We start from the raw sequence: 19,316 nt of genomic DNA, 5'->3' as shown, positions 1-19,316 counted from the left end.
TGTAATATTTTAATTTGGAAGATTCAGAAGCGTTTTATCCGGAAGCTGCTGTAAAAAATATGATAGACCGTTTGTTATATACAGTCTGTATATACATTCTTTATACAGTCTTTATACAGTCTTTATACATTCTTTATACAGTCTTTATACACTGCAATTCCCGTTAGTGTCCTGCGGCCACCAGCAGGGGCAGTAGCGCTCTGTTCCACGCTGGCTCCGAGTTCTCGCGACACTTAAGAGCCGTTTTGTTTTTTTCCTCCCGTGACATTGGAGGCAGCGGCCGGTGGAGACGGCAGCGTTCACCGGAGACGGCAGCGTTCACCGGAGAGCTTTCAGAGTTCAACGTCTCACCGAACAAACGTTGGTTTTTGATGACATCGAAGTGGAGAGTCTACGGTAACGGCCCACGGTAAGTTCAACCGACCAAACGGCGGGCAGCTAACGTTAGCGCAGTTTGCTCCGCCGAGGCTCGCTGTGAAAGGCCGCGTTTCTACCGGAGCTCCGGTGGACCGCGTTTCTACCGGAGCTCCGGTGGACCGCGTTTCTACCGGAGCTCCGGTGGGCCGCGTTTCTACCGGAGCTCCGGTGGACCGCGTTTCTACCGGAGCTCCGGTGGACCGCGTTTCCACCGGAGATCGGAGGTCCTGTCGATCACGTGACGTAAAACAGCTGTGATAACGTGCGTGAACATAAGAACCAGCGAGATCTTTGAGGGCGTTTTTTTGTTTTTATCAGTGTTCCTGAGCGCAGCAGGTAAAACCTTTATTTCCATTTTAAATCGATTTCTCGAGAACACCAGACTCCCTCTGGAAACTTCCACTTCCACCTTCACCTTCACTTCACCTTCCACCTTCACCTCCACCTCCACTTCTCCACATTAACTGGATCCTCTCTAATTCGGAACAATCCGAACAAGATGTCCCCTTTTCTAGGGGAGTCCTGCCCGCCTCTCCTTCCTCCGAGGTCGGTGAGAGCAGAACTGCCCGGTTCTGAACTGCCCGGTTCTGAACTGCCCGGTTCTGAACTGCCCGGTTCTGAACTGCCCGGTTCGGGCTGAGTAGCACCGTGTTTTTGAACGGAGTTCGGTGAGCTGAAGGTCGCGTGTCTCCGGTTAATGATCAGATCAGCTGGGGCACGTGCTGTTTGTTTATCAGGAGTTGGACTGTGGACATGCTGCAGGGACGATAACACCTCCGGGGAGGGCGGACGTGAGGCCCTGCAGGCGCTGATGGCGGCAGCTTCCTACTTCCTGCTTCCGGTGAGCGGCAGAGAGACTCCCGGTGAGGGAGAGCCGGTCAGCCCGGTGAGGGAGAGCCGGTCAGCCCGGTGAGGGAGAGCCGGTCAGCCCGGTGAGGGAGAACCGGTCAGCCCGGTGAGGGAGAGCCGGTCAGCCCGGTGAGGGAGAACCGGTCAGCCCGGTGAGGGAGAGCCGGTCAGCCCGGTGACGCCATCGATCAATCAATCTGCAGCTGTTTGTTCGCCAATGACTGATTATTGATTATCAGTCAGAAACACTTTATTTATTTGTTGTTTGAGACAAACTTGAAAAGTTTTTTTTAAAGCTGCTCTCGCTGTGAACATGCAGGTCGTCATGGCGACAGCCGGGTCAAAGGTCGTCCTGTTGCTTTGGCTCAACATGAGTTTATCAGCAGCTGACCAGCTGTTCACAGCTGATAGTCTAGAGCCACCGCGCCCCCCCCCCCCCCATTTACTCCTCATGTACTACAGTACTCCCTGTACTACTGTTAGAAAAATGACTCGGAGACTTGGTTCAAAATCAGACATATCAGACATTTATTGTTGCCAGAAGGATCAACTCCAGCCCTCAGAGAGAGGTGTCCAGCAGGGCTCCAGATCTCCTCCATAGTTCAGCTTTATACAGTGTGACCATCACCTCCGTTCCCTTTGTCTCTGCTTTCATATGGTAATACAGAGTTGGTTGTAGGTCACAACATGAGGGAGTCGTTGATTAGATGGAGAAAGTCAAACAAAAAGAAATCACTTGCAAATAAGAGAGAAACAGAAGAGACTTTCTGGAGCCGCAAATCTTTTCTTCCATCAACCACAGTACTCCCTGTACTACAGTACTCCTCATTTACTACAGTACTCCCTGTACTACAGTACTCCCCATTTACTACAGTACTCCCTGTACTACAGTACTCCTCATTTACTACAGTACTCCTCATTTACTACAGTACTCCCTGTACTACAGTACTCCCCATTTACTACAGTACTCCTCATTTACTACAGTACTCCCTGTACTACAGTACTCCCCATTTACTACAGTACTCCTCATTTACTACAGTACTCCCTGTACTACAGTACTCCTCATTTACTACAGTACTCCTCATTTACTACAGTACTCCCCATTTACTACTACAGTACTACAGTACTCCTCATTTACTACAGTACTCCTCATTTACTACAGTACTCCCTGTACTACAGTACTCCCCATTTACTACAGTACTCCTCATTTACTACAGTACTCCCTGTACTACAATACTCCCCATTTACTACAGTACTCCTCATTTACTACAGTACTCCCTGTACTACAGTACTCCTCATTTACTACAGTACTCCCCATTTACTACAGTACTCCCTGTACTACAGTACTCCTCATTTACTACAGTACTCCCCATTTACTACAGTACTCCTCATTTACTACAGTACTCCCTGTACTACAGTACTCCCCATTTACTACAGTACTCCTCATTTACTACAGTACTCCCCATTTACTACAGTACTCCCTGTACCACAGTACTCCCCATTTACTACAGTACTCCTCATTTACTACAGTACTCCCCATTTACTACAGTACTCCCCATTTACTACAGTACTCCCTGTACTACAGTGCTCCTCATTTACTACAGTGCTCCTCATTTACTACAGTACTCCCTGTACTACAGTGCTCCTCATTTACTACAGTACTCCTCATTTACTACAGTACTCCCTGTACGACAGTACTCCTCATTTACTACAGTACTCCCTGTACTACAGTACTCCTCATTTACTACAGTACTCCCTGTACCACAGTACTCCCCATTTACTACAGTACTCCTCATTTACTACAGTACTCCCTGTACTACAGTACTCCCCATTTACTACAGTACTCCTCATTTACTACAGTACTCTCTGTACTACAGTACTCCCCATTTACTACAGTACTCCCTGTACTACAGTACTCCTCATTTACTACAGTACTCCTCATTTACTACAGTACTCCCTGTACGACAGTACTCCTCATTTACTACAGTACTCCCTGTACTACAGTACTCCTCATTTACTACAGTACTCCTCATTTACTACAGTACTCCCCATTTACTACAGTACTCCCTGTACCACAGTACTCCCCATTTACTACAGTACTCCTCATTTACTACAGTACTCCCTGTACTACAGTACTCCCCATTTACTACAGTACTCCTCATTTACTACAGTACTCCCTGTACGAAAGTACTCCTCATTTACTACAGTACTCCCTGTACTACAGTACTCCCTGTACCACAGTACTCCCCATTTACTACAGTACTCCTCATTTACTACAGTACTCCCTGTACTACAGTACTCCCCATTTACTACAGTACTCCCCATTTACTACAGTACTCCTCATTTACTACAGTACTCCCTGTACGACAGTACTCCTCATTTACTACAGTACTCCCCATTTACTACAGTACTCCCTGTACTACAGTACTCCCCATTTACTACAGTACTCCCTGTACTACAGTACTCCTCATTTACTACAGTACTCCCCATTTACTACAGTACTCCCTGTACCACAGTACTCCCCATTTACTACAGTATTCCTCATTTACTACAGTACTCCCTGTACTACAGTACTCCCTGTACTACAGTGCTCCTCATTTACTACAGTACTCTCTGTACTACAGTACTCCTCATTTACTACAGTACTCCCCATTTACTACAGTACTCCTCATTTACTACAGTACTCTCTGTACTACAGTACTCCTCATTTACTACAGTACTCCTCATTTACTACAGTACTCCTCATTTACTACAGTACTCCTCATTTACTACAGTACTCCCTGTACTACAGTACTCCCCATTTACTACAGTACTCCTCATTTACTACAGTACTCCCTGTACTACAGTACTCCTCATTTACTACAGTACTGTACTTTGGTTTTCTCTGGTATTATAGTTCTTTGTTAGTACTGTCAGATGTGTGTGTGTGTGTGTGTGTGTGTGTGTGTGTGTGTGTGTGTGTGTGTGTGTGTGTGTGTGTGTGTGTGTGTGTGTGTGTGTGTGTGTGTGTGTGTGTGTGTGTTAATCCCAGTGGCTAGCTGTGGCCCGCTGGCCTTCTGACCAATCACAGAGCACAATGAAGCTGCGTTGACAAACAGCTGAGTCAGTTGCTGTGGCAACAATAGAGGCTCAGCAGCTGCTTTATTGTCATTGTTGACGACGACAACAAACAGCAGGTCAGAGGGCGGGGCTTCAGTGTTTCATCATCCTCATCAGTTCATCATTAGTGTGATGTGTGAAAGGAGGGGGCGGAGCCTGGAAAGAAAAAAATCAATTGATAAAGATGACTTGAACTCTGAAAGACGAAGTTCTGACCTGCGAGTCGACGCTGAGGGAAATACATGGTTTTAAACTTCAGCTGCAGTTGACATTTATTTTGAAATGTGTCCTGTCTGCTTCCTGTCCAGGATGGCGTTGGCTGAGGCGACGAGTGGGCAGAAGCTGTGTCAGCACGCCCATGACCAGCTGGAGGACGCCATCAGGGCCGTGATGAAGGTCGAGCAGCAGCTGAGAGACAACGCTCGAGAGGTCAGCACCTTCATCATCATCCTCATCAGCCTCCTCTTCCTCCTTGTCCTTCTGTCTGTGTTTAGTAAATCAGTTGATTTAGTTCAAGGCAATCACAGACAGACAGACAGACAGACAGACAGGGGGATGGACAGACAGGAGGGTGGACAGACAGGAGGACGATTCATTGAGGTTTAAATTTTTAAATAACTGCAGGTTAGAAAAGAACTTAAGATCATCATCACAGTCCTGCTTCATCTCTCTGTGTCAGAGACCAAAACACTTAAAGTCCTGTCTTTGTTCAGTCCAGTACCTGTGGTCACCACGGTAACACCAGCTCAGTTAAACATAGGCCGGTGAGGTCACCCTGTGTGTGTGTGTGTGTGTGTGTGTGTGTGTGTGTGTGTGTGTGTGTGTGTGTGTGTGTGTGTGTGTGTGTGTGTGTGTGTGTGTGTGTGTGTGTGTGTGTGTGTGTGTGTGTGTGTGTGTGTGTCTGTCTGTGTCTGTCTGTCTGTCTGTCTGTGTGTGTGTGTGTGTCTGTCTGTGTGTCTGTCTGTCTGTCTGTGTGTGTCTGTCTGTCTGTCTGTGTGTGAGAGGGAGGAATAGGGAGGAAGACAGGGAGGGAGCAAGAGAGAGGGAGGTAGAGCTGGGCGGGACAGGATATATAAGAGAGATGGGAGAGACTGATGGACTGAAGCTGTGACTCCACTGGGTTCTACTGTGACTCCACTGGGTTCTACTGTGACTCCACTGGGTTCTACTGTGACTCCACTGGGTTCTACTGCTGTCTGTCTTCAGGTGAAGTCCCTGTGTGTTTGTAGTTGGATTTATTTTGAAGTAAGTAAAGTTTATTTTCAGAGATGGTCAGAGTATTTTACAAGTAGAAACATAATAAAGCATTTTAAAGAGATGAATTAAAACCAACCATCAGTGATGTCATCAGCCATCACCGAGATAACTGATGGACATATTTTATTCACTTTGTATTTGATGAGAGAAGTTGAATGGGAGTCTATGGAGCCGGAGGCTTTTTGGAGCCGACCAAATCTCTACGTGACTATTAGAACATCAGACTGTTGGTAGAACATGATGTAATTTAACCTCTAATGACAGCAACACAGAGAACCTTTACCTTTTACACACCTGCATCACGCCATTTATCTCCTGCTCTGTACTGCTGTCTCCACCTGTCTCGACCTGTCTCACCTGTCTGTCCCCTCAGGTGCGTTCAGAGCTACAGACCTGTGTGAGTCGCCAGCAGGAGGCGCTGCGCTGCAGAGAAGTTCATCTTCTCAGTCAGATCGACCTGCTGCATCAAGTCAAGATGGAAACTCTGCAGCAGCAACTGCACCAGCTGCACCGGGTAACTACTGGTTGTACTGGTTACACGGGTAACTACTGATTACAGTGGTAACTACTGGTTACACCGGTAACTACTGGTCATACTGGTTACACGGGTAACTACTGGTAACTACTGGTTACACCGGTAACTACTGGTTATACCAGTAACTACTGGCTATACTGGTTACACTGGTAATGACTGGTTATTACTAGTTATTATTGGATTTGACTGGTTATTAATGGTTTAGACTGGATAATGCAAGTTAGCTGTTAACCAACCACCAGTAAACCAGCTGGTAACTGTGTGTGTGTGTGTGTGTGTGTGTGTGTGTGTGTGTGTGTGTGTGTGTGTGTGTGTGTGTGTGTGTGTGTGTGTGTGTGTGTGTGTGTGTGTGTGTGTGTGTGTGTGTGTGTGTGTGTGTGTTGCAGCTCAGAGGACAGTTCGATGTGATCAACCAGCAGCTGAAGAACAACGACAATGACCTGAACAACCAGCTGACCAGCTGCATGGAGAAGTAACTACACACTCAGAGACACACACACACACACACACACACACACACACACACACACACACACACACACACACACACACACACACACACACACACACAAACACACACACACAGGGACAGACAGACAGGTGTGTCCAGGTGATAACGGTGTGTCCTACTCCAGGTTGTCCTCTTTGAGTCTGACACCTGAGGAAACACCTGACATCAGTTTCCACGGCGACACTCGGTCTCTGAGGCAGGCCATCACCTCGTACGGGAGCATCACCGCTCAGGTAAAACACACACACACACACACACACACACAGACAGACGTGTGACCTCTGACATCGGATGCTCACCAGGTGTTTTCTGTCCCTCCTGTCAGCATCTCATGGAGAGTGTGTCCTCTCAAAGCCCCGCCCCCCAGATAAGTCAAGTGCAGAGTTGTCCAATCACAGCCCAGAAAGAGGTGAGTTGGATCAGTCTGTTAGCATGATGCTAAAGTCACACTAACCCCTGATGGTCCTCCTGGTCAGTGTCTCACCCTCCGCCCTCACTGAGACTCCTGTCTCTGCAGGTGGAGGTCGCAGCGCTCAGTGATTGGCTGCTGGGAAGTCGACCCGCTAACAGCAGCGCTCTGATTGGCTGCCAGTCCAGCAAGAACCCTCAGGATTGGCTGCTGTCACACAAGGAGACCAAGGTGAGGGTTCTTCTCAGACCTCAGAGACTGGGTCTGGATCAGAGACCAGGCCTCAGAACCAGGTCTGTACATGTAGGACCTGAACTCAGGTTTTGGTTCAGGTCCTAGTCTTGGAGCAGAACGATGAGGGTGTCCTGTGTGTTTGTGTCAGACTTCCTGTCCCGTCCCATCCTCGGTGGACTTTCTGCAGGCCTGGGGTCAGCTGAAGGACCTGGAGGCGTGGCTTCTGCAGGACCAGACGGCGATCTGGCCTCGGACCAGCAGCAGCTGCACCTCCTCCTCCTTCTCCATCGAGAAGATCGACGAGTCGGAGTTCACCGACGGCCAGGAGGAGGAGAAGGAGGACCTGAGTGACTGGCTAATTACCCCGCCAACCGTCGCCATGGAGACCATGTCGGACGCCGAACGATGGCGGCAGGTGCTGAAGCCGTTCGAGGCCGGCTGGTCGTCCAGCGAGTGGCTGCTGGAGCCGAGCCGCCCGGCCGACTGCTCCTCCTGCTGCCAGACCAGCCGGGCCGTGGAGATCGAGAACCTGGGCCAGCTCAAGTGCCTGAAGACCCCGCCCCCCTCGGGCCCCGCCTCCTCTGCCCCGGCGGCGGCTCTGGAGGCGTGGCTGCAGCAGGCGGTGCCCGGGCAGCAGACCTGCCGGGGCAACGAGCTCTGCTCCACCTACTCCGACTGCGTCTGCGAGCAGAACTGCGGGACGGAGGCGCTGAGCCGCTGGCTGCTGCAGCAGGACGGACGAGACAAGAACGGAGTGCCTGTGGCCAAGGATGCCCCGCCCACCGCCAAGGATGCCCCGCCCACCCTGTTCCACCGAGAGCAGGAGCAGAAGGTAACAGCTGATGATCAATAAAAACAGAGGAAACGATGAGTTGATTGGTCGTTAACCATTGGACTCCTCCCCCTCAGGTGCAGGCCATCCTGGAGGCGTGGCTTCACCCCAGCACCTCCTCCTCCGCCTTCTCCAGCTGGGTGGCTCTTGAGGAGGAAAAGGCCAGCAGCGAGGAGCACAGCTCCCAGTTCAAGCCTCCCTCCTCCTCCCCCTACCCCTCCTTCTCCTCCTCTCCCTTTGAGCGTCCTCTGGATCCAAACCTCTGGGTGCTTCCTGTTCCGGGGTCAGGAGGTCATCCGGCGGAGGAGGAGGACAAGTGGCTTCTGAAAAAGAGGAGTCAGGCTCAGGTAACCATAGAGACCACCACCCGGTCTGTCGCCTGCTTCCCGTTTGTTTCCTGACTGTTTCCTGTTTGCTTCCTGGTCAGGAGCGCTTGGCCCTGCCCATAGTGTGTGACCTGTTCTCGTGTATGAAGGTGGGCGGAGACAAAGACAAATGGCTGCACAGAGCTCCTGTACAGGTGAGTGTCCTGATGGTCACCTGCTGCATGTGATGTCATCAGCAGGTGTCAGTAACTTCCTGTCTGATCTGTTCCTCCAGATGTGAAGACGATGGGTTCCTCCTCCTCCCACTTTATTGCTGATTAGCACACAAAATCACAACAATCGCCGCCACCTTCTTCTTGTGACATCACCACGATGTCCAGCCTCTCCACCAATAAGGATCCAGATTAGGCCGACGGTTCCTTCCTACTGATGAAGATGTGGTAGAAAGCGCAGGAAAGTTTCCTCTCCACTGCAACTAAAAATGACTTTTAATCTTTTAATCATTTTGTTTTTGTTTTTTTAAACCTCAATAATCAATCATTTATTCCTGATCAATACGAACACAGTGATTTCAATGTGATGATTCAGGACCGAAGGGGGCGTGGCCTGAGGAGGCTAAGTAGAATGGAGGGGGGTGTTAAATGTATAAGTGAGGGGGGCTGATTGTAGATATAAAGTAGTCTTTATTTTAATGGATCTTATTTTAACGCTGCTTTGATTTCACTTCCTGTTTGAGCGGAATCTTCCTTCTTCTTCTCTAACTGCGACACCGCAGAGATACACTTCCTGCCCGGCTGCAGGTGTTACGCACGTGTTCTCTGCTCTGATTGGTGGAGCTTGCCTGGCAGACGCAGCTAAGAGCGGAAAACACGCACTCCACAGAATTTGTGGGAACTTCCTTTTCCCAGAATGCCTTGTGTGGAGGCCACCTGCATCCGGATCATGTGACTCTGTGGTCAGCAGTGATTGGTGCTTTTTAATGAAGCTGTGCTGTTGATTTGGGGGGAGGGTGGGTTAAGCATATTGAGGCATGATGTCATCAGTTCTCTTCTGCTGTGATTCTCGACAGTAATAAAATATGCTAACGTCATCACTGTGTCTGTGACGTCATCACTGTGTCTGTGACCTCATCACTGTGTCTGTGACCTCATCACTGTGTCTGTGACCTCATCACTGTGTCTCCGATTATCCATGAACAAACTGCAGAAGAAGAGACAGTGGTCCAACGAACAGGAAGTAAACGGAGGACACCCCGCTGCAGTAAAAGTCTGGAGTCTGATGGAAACGTGTCCCGATGACTCTTTTTCACAGGTTCTTCTCAGCGCAGCAGCAGGAAGTGCTCCTCTGAGGAGTGAGACTGAGACACAGATAAACTTCCTGTTTACTGCAGGTGATGAGGCCACACCCACCATCAGGAGGACACTGATAGGCAAATGATGACATCACTGAAAACATGAAAACACCTTTGGCTCAGTTTTAAACCTTGAGGATTTTACTGGATTTCGTTCTACCTCATTCTACCTCATCTCATTCTACCTCATCTCATTCTACCTCATCTCATTCTATCTCATTCTACCTCATCTCATTCTACCTCATCTCATTCTACCTCATCTCATTCTATCTCATCTCATTCTACCTCATCTCATTCTACCTCATCTCATTCTACCTCATCTCATTCTATCTCATTCTATCTCATTCTACCTCATCTCATTCTACCTCATTCTACCTCATCTCATTCTACCTCATCTCATTCTACCTCATTCTACCTCATCTCATTCTATCTCATCTCATTCTACCTCATCTCATTCTATCTCATCTCATTCTACCTCATCTCATTCTACCTCATCTCATTCTACCTCATCTCATTCTATCTCATCTATCTCATTCTACCTCATCTCATTCTACCTCTCATTCTACCTCATCTCATTCTACCTCATCTCATACCTCATCTCATTCTATCTCATTCTACCTCATCTCATTCCTTCTATCTCATCTCATTCTACCTCATCTCATTCTACCTCATCTCCTCATCTCATTCTATCATCATCTATCATTCTACCTCATCTCATTCTATCTCATCTCATTCTACCTCATCTCATTCTACCTCTCATCTCATTCTACCTCATCTCATTCTACCTCATCTCATTCTATCTCATCTCATTCTACCTCATCTCATTCTACCTCATCTCATTCTACCTCTCATCTCATTCTACCTCATCTCATTCTACCTCATCTCATTCTACTCATCTACCTCATCTCTCATTCTACCTCATCTCATTCTACCTCATCTCATTCTACCTCATCTCATCTCATTCTATCTCATCTATCTCATCTCTACTCATTCTACCTCATCTCATTCTACCTCATCTCATTCTACCTCATCTCATTCTACCTCATTCTACCTCATCTCATTCTACCTCATTCTACCTCATCTCATTCTATCTCATCTCATTCTACCTCATCTCATTCTATCTCATCTCATTCTATCTCATTCTACTTTATTCTACTGTGTGTCCTTCAGGGTCATCAGGAAAACGCAGCGCTGCAGTAGTGCTGTATGATCACGTGACCACACACTGAAATCGGTTGGTTTTCTAATGGAGTTCAGCACTTCCTGGTTTTATTCTTTGTCTTAAAAGGCCTCCCGAGATTAATCGGTGGTGATGACGTACACACATGTATGACGCAGCGGTATGACTATAAAAAGACGAACTCCGTGACGCTACCAGGACGCCGTCAGGCTTCACGACACCTCGCGACATTTGAAGGCAGTTGGCGGGCTTTCAGTCCGCCGGCCAATCAGACAAAGGCTGCGCCGGAGTTCAACCAATCACAGCCCAGAGAGGGTCCGAACGGTCCGCCTTGCCGCCTCCATGCCGCAGCCACTCATTCATTCTACATTAAGACGTGCCGCTCTTTGCCGCTCCTTGCCGCAGCAGCGTCGTCAGCCGCCACGCCGCCGCCGCTCCCCGGCTGGGATGTGACAGAGGTGCGGCAGAGACCGCGGACTGAGATCCCCGTCCAGGACCGAACCGGGAGAAGCGGACCGATCCGGATTAAACCGTAAGTGTTTGTTTGAACGCGACCTCTTTCATTTGATGGTAAACGGAAGCCGAGGCATGTGGGTGTCGCGCGGCGGCGGCGCCGACGGTCGGACACCGTGTGTTGATGTCCGGATGCAGGCTGAGACTCGGCGGGAGTCTGAGCTGCTGCGGCCGACCGGAAACGACAGGAAACACCGTCAGATACACTCCGAGAGTCCGGTACCGACAGCGGCGCGGTGCCGCTGCTGCGGCGGCAAAAATATCTGAACCGCTCTGCTCCTCTTCATTTTCATCCTGTTCATCCTCCTCCTCCTTCTCTCGATCTTCCTCCTCCTCCTCCTCTTCATTATCCTGTTCTTCGTCTTCCTCTTCATCCTCCTCTTATTAAATGATAATTAATGTCATTCATGGATCAGAAAGTTTAAAGATGATCTGTATATTTACATGTTAGCTTCAGCTTGATATGAAGTTATGATGTAAAGTTTTTCTTCATATTTGTTAGAAACAGAAACGACCTGAATTCACGTTTTAGAAAACAGGAAACGGATCCAGACGTGAAAACCCGACTAAAAAAAATAATAAAATAATTCTGAATCACAGCAGAAACAATGGAATAAAATAATAAGAAATAATCTACAGCTGCTGCTAATAGACTGAACTGTTGTTCAAAGAGGTCACAACTGATTTATTATTATTGATTATTGATCTGTTTGATGTCAAACTAAAATCTGTGAAGCTCCGAAAAGTCAACAGGAAGCTGCTTCAGTTGGCACATTTCAAAATAAAAGTCCTCCAGAGCGGGAACGTAAATGTTAATTTTACAAACAAGCAAACGTTGTTCGGATCATCATTCATATATATATATATATATATATACAATCCATGTCATTAACTTTATCATTTTATAAATTTTTCCTATTAATTTATTTCACAGTTTACATTGAAATAATGTATATATATTTTTCTGCTCATCTTTTATTCTGTTATTGATTTGATTTGATTTTATACATTTTTATTCTCTGTCATGGCTGTTGTGTAACTTTGTCAAATCTCTTCACGTTTATTGCAAATGTTCACGCCGATTGTTTCTGCTCGTTAGGAACATCAGTTCAGATTCTGTCCGTCACCATCTTGTTAGTTCGGAGCAGATATTTTCAGATGGACCTCCAGAAAACTAAGAAGAAGGAGTGACTTTAGCTAACAACACCGAGAGAACTGATGGACACATTTTATTCACTTTGGATTTGATGAGAGAAGTTGAATGGGAGTCTATGGAGCCGGAGGCTTTTTGGAGCCGACCTCTAGTGGCACTCGCTGGTATTGCAGCTGAAGACACTTCTGGATCGGAACCGTTTTACAGACCTGAAGCTACGAACTCTTTTATATACAGTTTATTGTTCACACACGAAAATGTCTGAGTGACGTGATGAAGAAGCAGCGTGAAGCGACACCACACGTCCAATCACAACTTGTCTTCCTGACACAGGACAGACGGTTCAGAGACATCTGTGTCTTTTCATCCACTCACACACCATGAAGACCTGCTCCTGACCAACGAGTTAGTTATCATATTTATTTACTTTGTCAGTTTCATCTAATGTTTTATTTTTCATCTTTTTTTCCCTGACGTTACTGTGCTCTTATTTTGGAGGACAATCTGCTGTACTTCCGTTCTCCGCAACCATTTAATCCTTTCCCACAATGCTTTGTGTCCACGTCCGCTGCTTCCTGTTTATTGTGACCGTGTCCACCGGTGAATTTGACGGTTAACGCCGCTCTACCGCCGTTAAAGCTCGGTGAGTGGCTGTTTCACCGACTCATCCGGTCCGCGCGGGTTATTCCGCCATCCGCTCTTTTATTTTGACAGCTGAGGTTCGCGGCGCAGAGAATCCGTCCTCCGCTTCTCGTCACTGACAGCAGCCCGGCCGACTCACGGAACTCACTGGAAAACCGTCTGTTTTAAAGCTGCTGGCTTCACGGCCGTCACGATATCATTCAAAAACGAGTTGGAGAAATATTCCGGTGTGATTCGGTGTCGGAAGCAGTTCGGCCTTCAGCCACCAGCGGAGCGACGTGAGTGGCTCGTCGGAGCTCTTCAGTAATGGATGCCCTGCGAGCTGCCGCCCTGCGCGCGCTCTTCGTCGGGAAATATCTGCTATTCATGTCGGTGCTCATTAAATGCTGATTGATTGATTTCCTGTGTAATCGATATGAGGATGACCGATCGAATCGGTAAACGGGGCGGTTCTCCCGCCGGGCTGCTGGGCGGTCCAGACGTCAGATTTGTGAACGGAGTTCGGGGCGGCTGGAAGCCGGTGGAGCTTCTCGGCTCCTGACGGAGGTCACGTGACCCGATGAAGCTCAGAGGAGGGCTTTTACTTTCTGTTGGGCTGCCAGGAGGTCAGAGGTCATCTTCAGTGGCCAGTCGTGACTTCATTTGTAATAGTTGTGACGTCAGAACGAGTCGAGTCACAACTTCCTGTTCATATATTGTTTTTTATTTAACATACGAAGCAGATGAAGAATAATTTAATATCAGTTTGACTTTAACAGTATTGATCTTGTCCCCCCCCCCCCCCCCCTCCAGGCCTGTAGTGCTACATTGCCCCTCTTCTTCTTCTTCTCCTCCTCCTGGTTCAGCGGTGCAGGATGGAGGACTCGGAGGCGGAGCTCGCTGTGTCGGAGTCGGACGCCCTGGGCGCCGACTTCATCACGGTGGAGCTGGACACGCAGCCCATCGAGTACGTGGTGAAGTGGGCGGAGGTGGGGTCAAAGTTCACCATCTCCTGCGTGAAGAAGGACTCGGACGACCCGACGGACCTGACGGCCGACCAGCTGAAGATCGAGACGGACGAGGCCTTCTTCGCGCCCTACGAGGAGGTGTACCCCTGCGAGGTGACGGAGCAGAGCGTGGAGATCAAGACGGACTCGGACGAGGAGGACGAGGACGGCGAGGAGGAGCACGAGGTTCTGGTGGAGGCGGGCAGCAGCCAGCTGGACGGCGAGGCCGACTCGGACCAGGCCGACTTCGAGCCGGACGAGCGTCAGTTCCGCTGCAGCTACTGTGGGAAGTGCTACAGCCACGCCTCCAGCCTGTACCGCCACCAGCAGACGCACGCCGGGAAGAGCGCCGCCGCGCCGCCGCCCGCCAAGAGGGCGCTGGAGCCCACGCACCAGGACGCACGCTACACCTGCCCCCACTGCGGCATGAGCTTCAAAGGCAGCAGGTGTGTACCCACAGGAGCAAGGGGCGGGGCTTGTTTTCGCTGTGGAAGAAGCCCCGCCCCGTCGCACAGTTCACTGATCCACCGCAGCGCAGTGCCCGACCCTCTCAGACCCGCTGGAACAATTCAATAATCTGACGTGATCGGGTCTGACGGTTCAGGTTGTAAATTACAAACTGGAATGTTCAGACATTTACAGACGTGAAACACAATTAACTTATCACAGACGGAATTAAAATATGATGTTGATAGTTTTGTCTAAAAACATGCTGACGTGAGGCGTTTCCACGGTGACGTCCTCAAACAAAGGAGCCGGTGTGACTGCTGTGTTTTCTGTTTACCCGTCAGGATGCTCGGGAGTCACCTGCGGCTGCACGGGAAGCGACGCATTCACCCGTGCAACATCTGCGGGAAGGAGTTCAACCACAGCTCCAGCCTGTCGCGCCACCGCCTCATCCACAAGAAAGGAAAGGGCATCCCCAAGGACGCCACCCTCAGCCCCAACATGGCCGCCCTGCGCCACCAGCTAAAGGCCGGCGGCAGGAACAGGAAGACCAAGAGGCAGCAGCACGTGGCGACCGCCATCATCCAGACGGGCGGCGATAAGTTCTACGCCTGCCCGCAGTGCGACATGAGCTTCAGGACGTCCACGCAGCTGTCGAAGCACCAGGTGACCCACGTCAAGGAGCTGCTGGACAGCTACACGCCCGGCAAGGAGAACCTGGGCGAGACCTCGTCCGACCTCAAGATCCGCCTCAAGCTCTGCTCCCGCGACAAACCCAATTTCTACACCCTCTGCAAGAAGAACCGCCGCCGCCGGGGGGGCCGGGCCGTCAAACGGGGCCCCGTTATCCCAGAAGATGAAGAGGTGGGAGGAAGAGGAGGAGGAGGAGGAGGGGGGAGGAGTCGGTCGCCACGGCTGCAGCCACTGCGGGAAGCGTTTCAGCCACGCCTCCAGCCTGGCGCGCCACCAGCAGACCCACAGGGCGGCGGACGTTGGCGGACGCGGTAAACAGCAGCACCATAAGTCTCCACACGCCAAGACGGGACTCCCCGCCACCAAGACCAAGACCTACACCTGCGCCGCCTGCAACAAGACCTTCATGCACTCGTCCAGCTTCTCCCGCCACAAGAAGGCGCACCTGGAGGAGGAGCAGCGCTCCCGGGCCGCCGCCGCCAAGCGCCGGAAGAGACCCGTCTTAGACGAGACCGCTCCGCTCGAGTCTGACTCTGAGTGACGCCACCCGGCTCTGGCCTGGGTGTGGACCGGTTCTGGACCTGTTCCGGGTCGGTTCTGAATCAGCACCACCTGGTTCTGGACTGGTTTGGAACCAGTTATGGAAAACTTCTACTTTGGAAACGTTGTGGACCAGTTGGGGACAGATTCTGGTTGTCCTTGTTTTGGGAATTGGTTGGTTCTTCTCTGGTGTAGATAGCAGCAGGACATCCATATAAGGTCGTATGGTGGGCGATCTCCTCATATAGTCATGTCCATATAAGGTCATGTCCATATAAGGTCGTATTGGTGGGCGATCTCCTTATATGGTCATGTCCGTATAAGGTCATGTCCATATAAGGTTGTATGGTGGGTGATCTCCTCACACGGTCACGACCATATATGGTCAGAACTGACCTTTAACAAATTGCTCTGAAGAATGGGATTAGATCTAAAGTGTTACCCCAGGCCCCGCCCCCCGCCCCTCTACCTGTCTGTCACACTCCTTTTCCCATCAACCCCGGCACCTGTTGGTCTGAGTAAGAGCACACGGAGCATCATGGGAAGCTGCAGATTCAGTTTCTCAGATTTTAGTGATCAATAATCAGCTGGCCGTGCCGATCGGGTTTATTAACGACAGAACGCACAAAAACGATCAACCGGAGACGGAACAGTCGGTAGATTGATCGGATTGATCCGAAGATTTAAATTCCAAAACTGAATAGAATTATTGATCCTCTTGGGTATGATCAGCTGCTGCAACAAACATTGAGGGATCAACTTCATTATTGATCGACCCCAGCAGTTGTTTCTGCTCCAAAGACATCGAACCCAAATCAATCCAACGACGATCAATCGATCAATCCAACGACATCATCTTTAACTTCCTGTTTCAGTTCTTGATCATTTCTGCGCCTCGTTTGGTGTTTTTGTCGTCGGTGACCCGTCGGTCGGATCACCGCACCGCCTCCTCTTCCTTTCACATGGCCTCGCCCACTTCCTCCCTGAGTGACTCTGATTGGCTGAAGTACTTGTTGGCACAGTGTTCAGATTGGTCGACTGTGTTACAGCTTTCATATTTTTAAAATTTAAAAATGGGAGCCGACGAGTCGCTGGTCGGCCATGTTTGCAGTTTTCTGGCAGAGTTCTGGTTTCTGGTTTTAGACGCAGCGTGTTGGTGCCGGTGGTCGAAGGAGGAACTGCACTACTTATTTATGAATTTGGAACGATGTTGTAATATATAAATATATGAACGCTATTTAAATGTCACGAGTTAAAAAAGAAAAAAACAAGTGCGCGTCTAGGCTCGGCCTAGCTGCCCTCGTTACCGTAGCAACAACACCGCCACCATCCTTTTGCATCATCACCATCTTTAACAGCAAACATGTCCAGTTTTTCAAAAGTTAAGCCTCCAAATAAGTTTGTTGAAAGTTCCTGAGATTTATCGCAATTTGAGGAGACGTACGAGGAGACGTACGAGGAGACGTACGAGGAGACGTACGAGGAGACGTACGAGGAGACGTACGAGGAGACGTACGAGGAGACGTACATCGTCTGGTTCCTCTCTGGAAACATCTGCATCTGACAGAAACAGTTTTGATCAACAGAACAAACAAACATTCTGTCAAACTGTCGTCCAGCTGATCGTTTGAACCCGAGCTGTCGTTGACGTGTTGACATCCGAGTTATCGGGACCGGAAGACAACAACGAGCTCAGACTTTGTTTCCGTGGGAACATCTGGACCTGAAACCATCCGACCGATCCATAAACACCAAAACTACCCGACAACTGAAATCTGATTGGCTGCAAAATAAAAGCAAACATCTTGACGTCTTCTTTTCTGGAATATTATTGTGAAATTGGACAAAAACAGGAAGTGTTGTTTTATTGGTGAAAATAAATAGATTTCAGGACTCGTTTGTTCACACCTTCGTAAATTATTTAAAGATTCAGACGTCCTGGACCGAGACGTTTCCTGGCTGAAAGACGGACGAGATTTCACCAAAATAAAAGCGTCACCTCTGGCCCCGCCCCCTCACCTTTTGAGTTCCTGCTTGTGGACACTTTGAGTTTGTGAATTTTAATGTGTTAATTGGATTTGACTTAATTTAATGGTGACTTATTTATAAGTGTGTCAAAGCACTTCAGATGTCCCGTACGAAAAGAAGAGAAGCACTTGGTCCCCCCCCCCTCCTCCCAACCCCCCCTGCTCTTTATGTCCTGGTTTCTGTTTCCTGTTCTCCATTGAGCTCCATGTTGTGTTGGTTTGTTTCGGTCGGTTCCAGCGAAGCTTCACCTGCAGTTAGAAGGTCGTTCGTCATTGTATCGTGTTTGCCGATAGATTAAAAACCCAGTTGACATGTTCTGTCTTGCGTTTTGTAATAAACCTCTAAAAGAAGCTTCGCCTGTGTCGTCACTTCCTGTGTGTGTCCACTGGAGGGCAGCAGAGGGGTGAGTGATCAGAGCCTCCGGTAGTCGGACGGTGGAACTGCAGTTCAGTTAAAACTCAACGTTGTTCGAGGGCATGGCCATGAGATTGACATGGGGGGGGGGGGGGGGCAACAGGTGTGTGTGTGTGTGTGTGTGTGTGTGTGTTCGCAGAGGGGGGGGGGGGCATCTGGGGTATGTCTGAATCCCGACACCGGACCAGCAGGAGGTCTGGATACACCGAGGCAGAATCTCAGGTGAGTATCGATCGCTGATCTCTGAGGATCACAAAGGACTTCAGGTGAGTTTGTCTTGGAAAATATATTTTAGACATGTTATAGTGTGACTTTATATCATATTAGACGACATGTTATAGTGTGACTTTATATCATATTAGACGACATGTTATAGTGTGACTTTATATCATATTAGACGACATGTTATAGTGTGACTTTATATCATATTAGACGACATGTTATAGTGTGACTTTATATCATATTATAGACATGTTATAGTGTGACTTTATATCATATTAGACGACATGTTATAGTGTGACTTTATATCATATTATAGACATGTTATAGTGTCTTTATATCATATTATAGACATGTTATAGTGTGACTTTATATCATATTAGACGACATGTTATAGTGTGACTTTATATCATATTATAGACGACATGTTATAGTGTGACTTTACATCATATTAGACGACATGTTATAGTGTGACTTTATATCATATTAGACGACATGTTATAGTGTGACTTTATATCATATTATAGACATGTTATAGTATGTCTTTATATCATATTATAGACGACATGTTATAGTGTGACTTTATATCATATTATAGACATGTTATAGTATGTCTTTATATCATATTATAGACGACATGTTATAGTGTGACTTTATATCATATTATAGACATGTTATAGT

At 48.6% G+C, this 19,316-nt stretch overlaps 2 protein-coding genes across 5 annotated transcripts; both read left to right on the top strand.

The window, feature by feature from the left end:
* Positions 1 to 248: 248 nt before the first annotated feature.
* Positions 249 to 9,559, top strand: ncoa4 (nuclear receptor coactivator 4). The gene is made up of 11 exons (XM_069688556.1): positions 249 to 409; positions 4,674 to 4,794; positions 5,996 to 6,136; positions 6,544 to 6,629; positions 6,793 to 6,901; positions 6,994 to 7,077; positions 7,186 to 7,308; positions 7,460 to 8,143; positions 8,221 to 8,490; positions 8,571 to 8,663; positions 8,744 to 9,559. The coding sequence occupies exons 1-11, from the start codon at positions 372 to 374 to the stop codon at positions 8,747 to 8,749; spliced, it is 1,755 nt and encodes a 584-aa protein (XP_069544657.1). The 5' UTR covers positions 249 to 371; the 3' UTR covers positions 8,750 to 9,559.
* A 1,824-nt stretch (positions 9,560 to 11,383) lies between these two features.
* On the top strand, positions 11,384 to 18,353 carry LOC138614939 (zinc finger protein 483). Of its 4 annotated transcripts, none has more exons than XM_069688550.1 (3): positions 11,384 to 11,532; positions 14,101 to 14,740; positions 15,086 to 18,353. In XM_069688550.1, the coding sequence occupies exons 2-3, from the start codon at positions 14,163 to 14,165 to the stop codon at positions 15,747 to 15,749; spliced, it is 1,242 nt and encodes a 413-aa protein (XP_069544651.1). In that variant the 5' UTR covers positions 11,384 to 11,532; positions 14,101 to 14,162; the 3' UTR covers positions 15,750 to 18,353. The 4 variants fall into 4 exon arrangements, with proteins under 4 accessions (XP_069544651.1, XP_069544653.1, XP_069544654.1 ...); XM_069688552.1 differs by lacking the exon at positions 11,384 to 11,532 and adding an exon at positions 13,142 to 13,309; XM_069688553.1 differs by lacking the exon at positions 11,384 to 11,532 and adding an exon at positions 13,391 to 13,586.
* The last annotated feature ends 963 nt before the right edge of the window (positions 18,354 to 19,316 follow it).

This window comes from Brachyistius frenatus, unplaced genomic scaffold (assembly GCF_029030835.1).
Source record: "Brachyistius frenatus isolate BFR_SWC_R1_liver_20210118 unplaced genomic scaffold, ASM2903083v1 Contig_628, whole genome shotgun sequence".
Classification (NCBI taxonomy): Eukaryota; Metazoa; Chordata; class Actinopteri; family Embiotocidae; genus Brachyistius; species Brachyistius frenatus.
Note: the sequence above shows the minus strand (reverse complement) of the source record. Positions and strands in the feature narration are given on the sequence as shown.

Coding starts and splice junctions, on each gene's coding strand:
- ncoa4 (XM_069688556.1), top strand. CDS start 372: ATGACATCGAAGTGGAGAGTCTACGGTAACGGCCCACG. Junction 4,795..5,995: donor TGAGAGACAACGCTCGAGAG/GTCAGCACCTTC, acceptor CTGTCCCCTCAG/GTGCGTTCAGAGCTACAGAC. Junction 6,630..6,792: donor CTGACCAGCTGCATGGAGAA/GTAACTACACAC, acceptor GTCCTACTCCAG/GTTGTCCTCTTTGAGTCTGA.
- LOC138614939 (XM_069688550.1), top strand. CDS start 14,163: ATGGAGGACTCGGAGGCGGAGCTCGCTGTGTCGGAGTCGGACGCCCTG. Junction 14,741..15,085: donor ATGAGCTTCAAAGGCAGCAG/GTGTGTACCCAC, acceptor TTTACCCGTCAG/GATGCTCGGGAGTCACCTGC.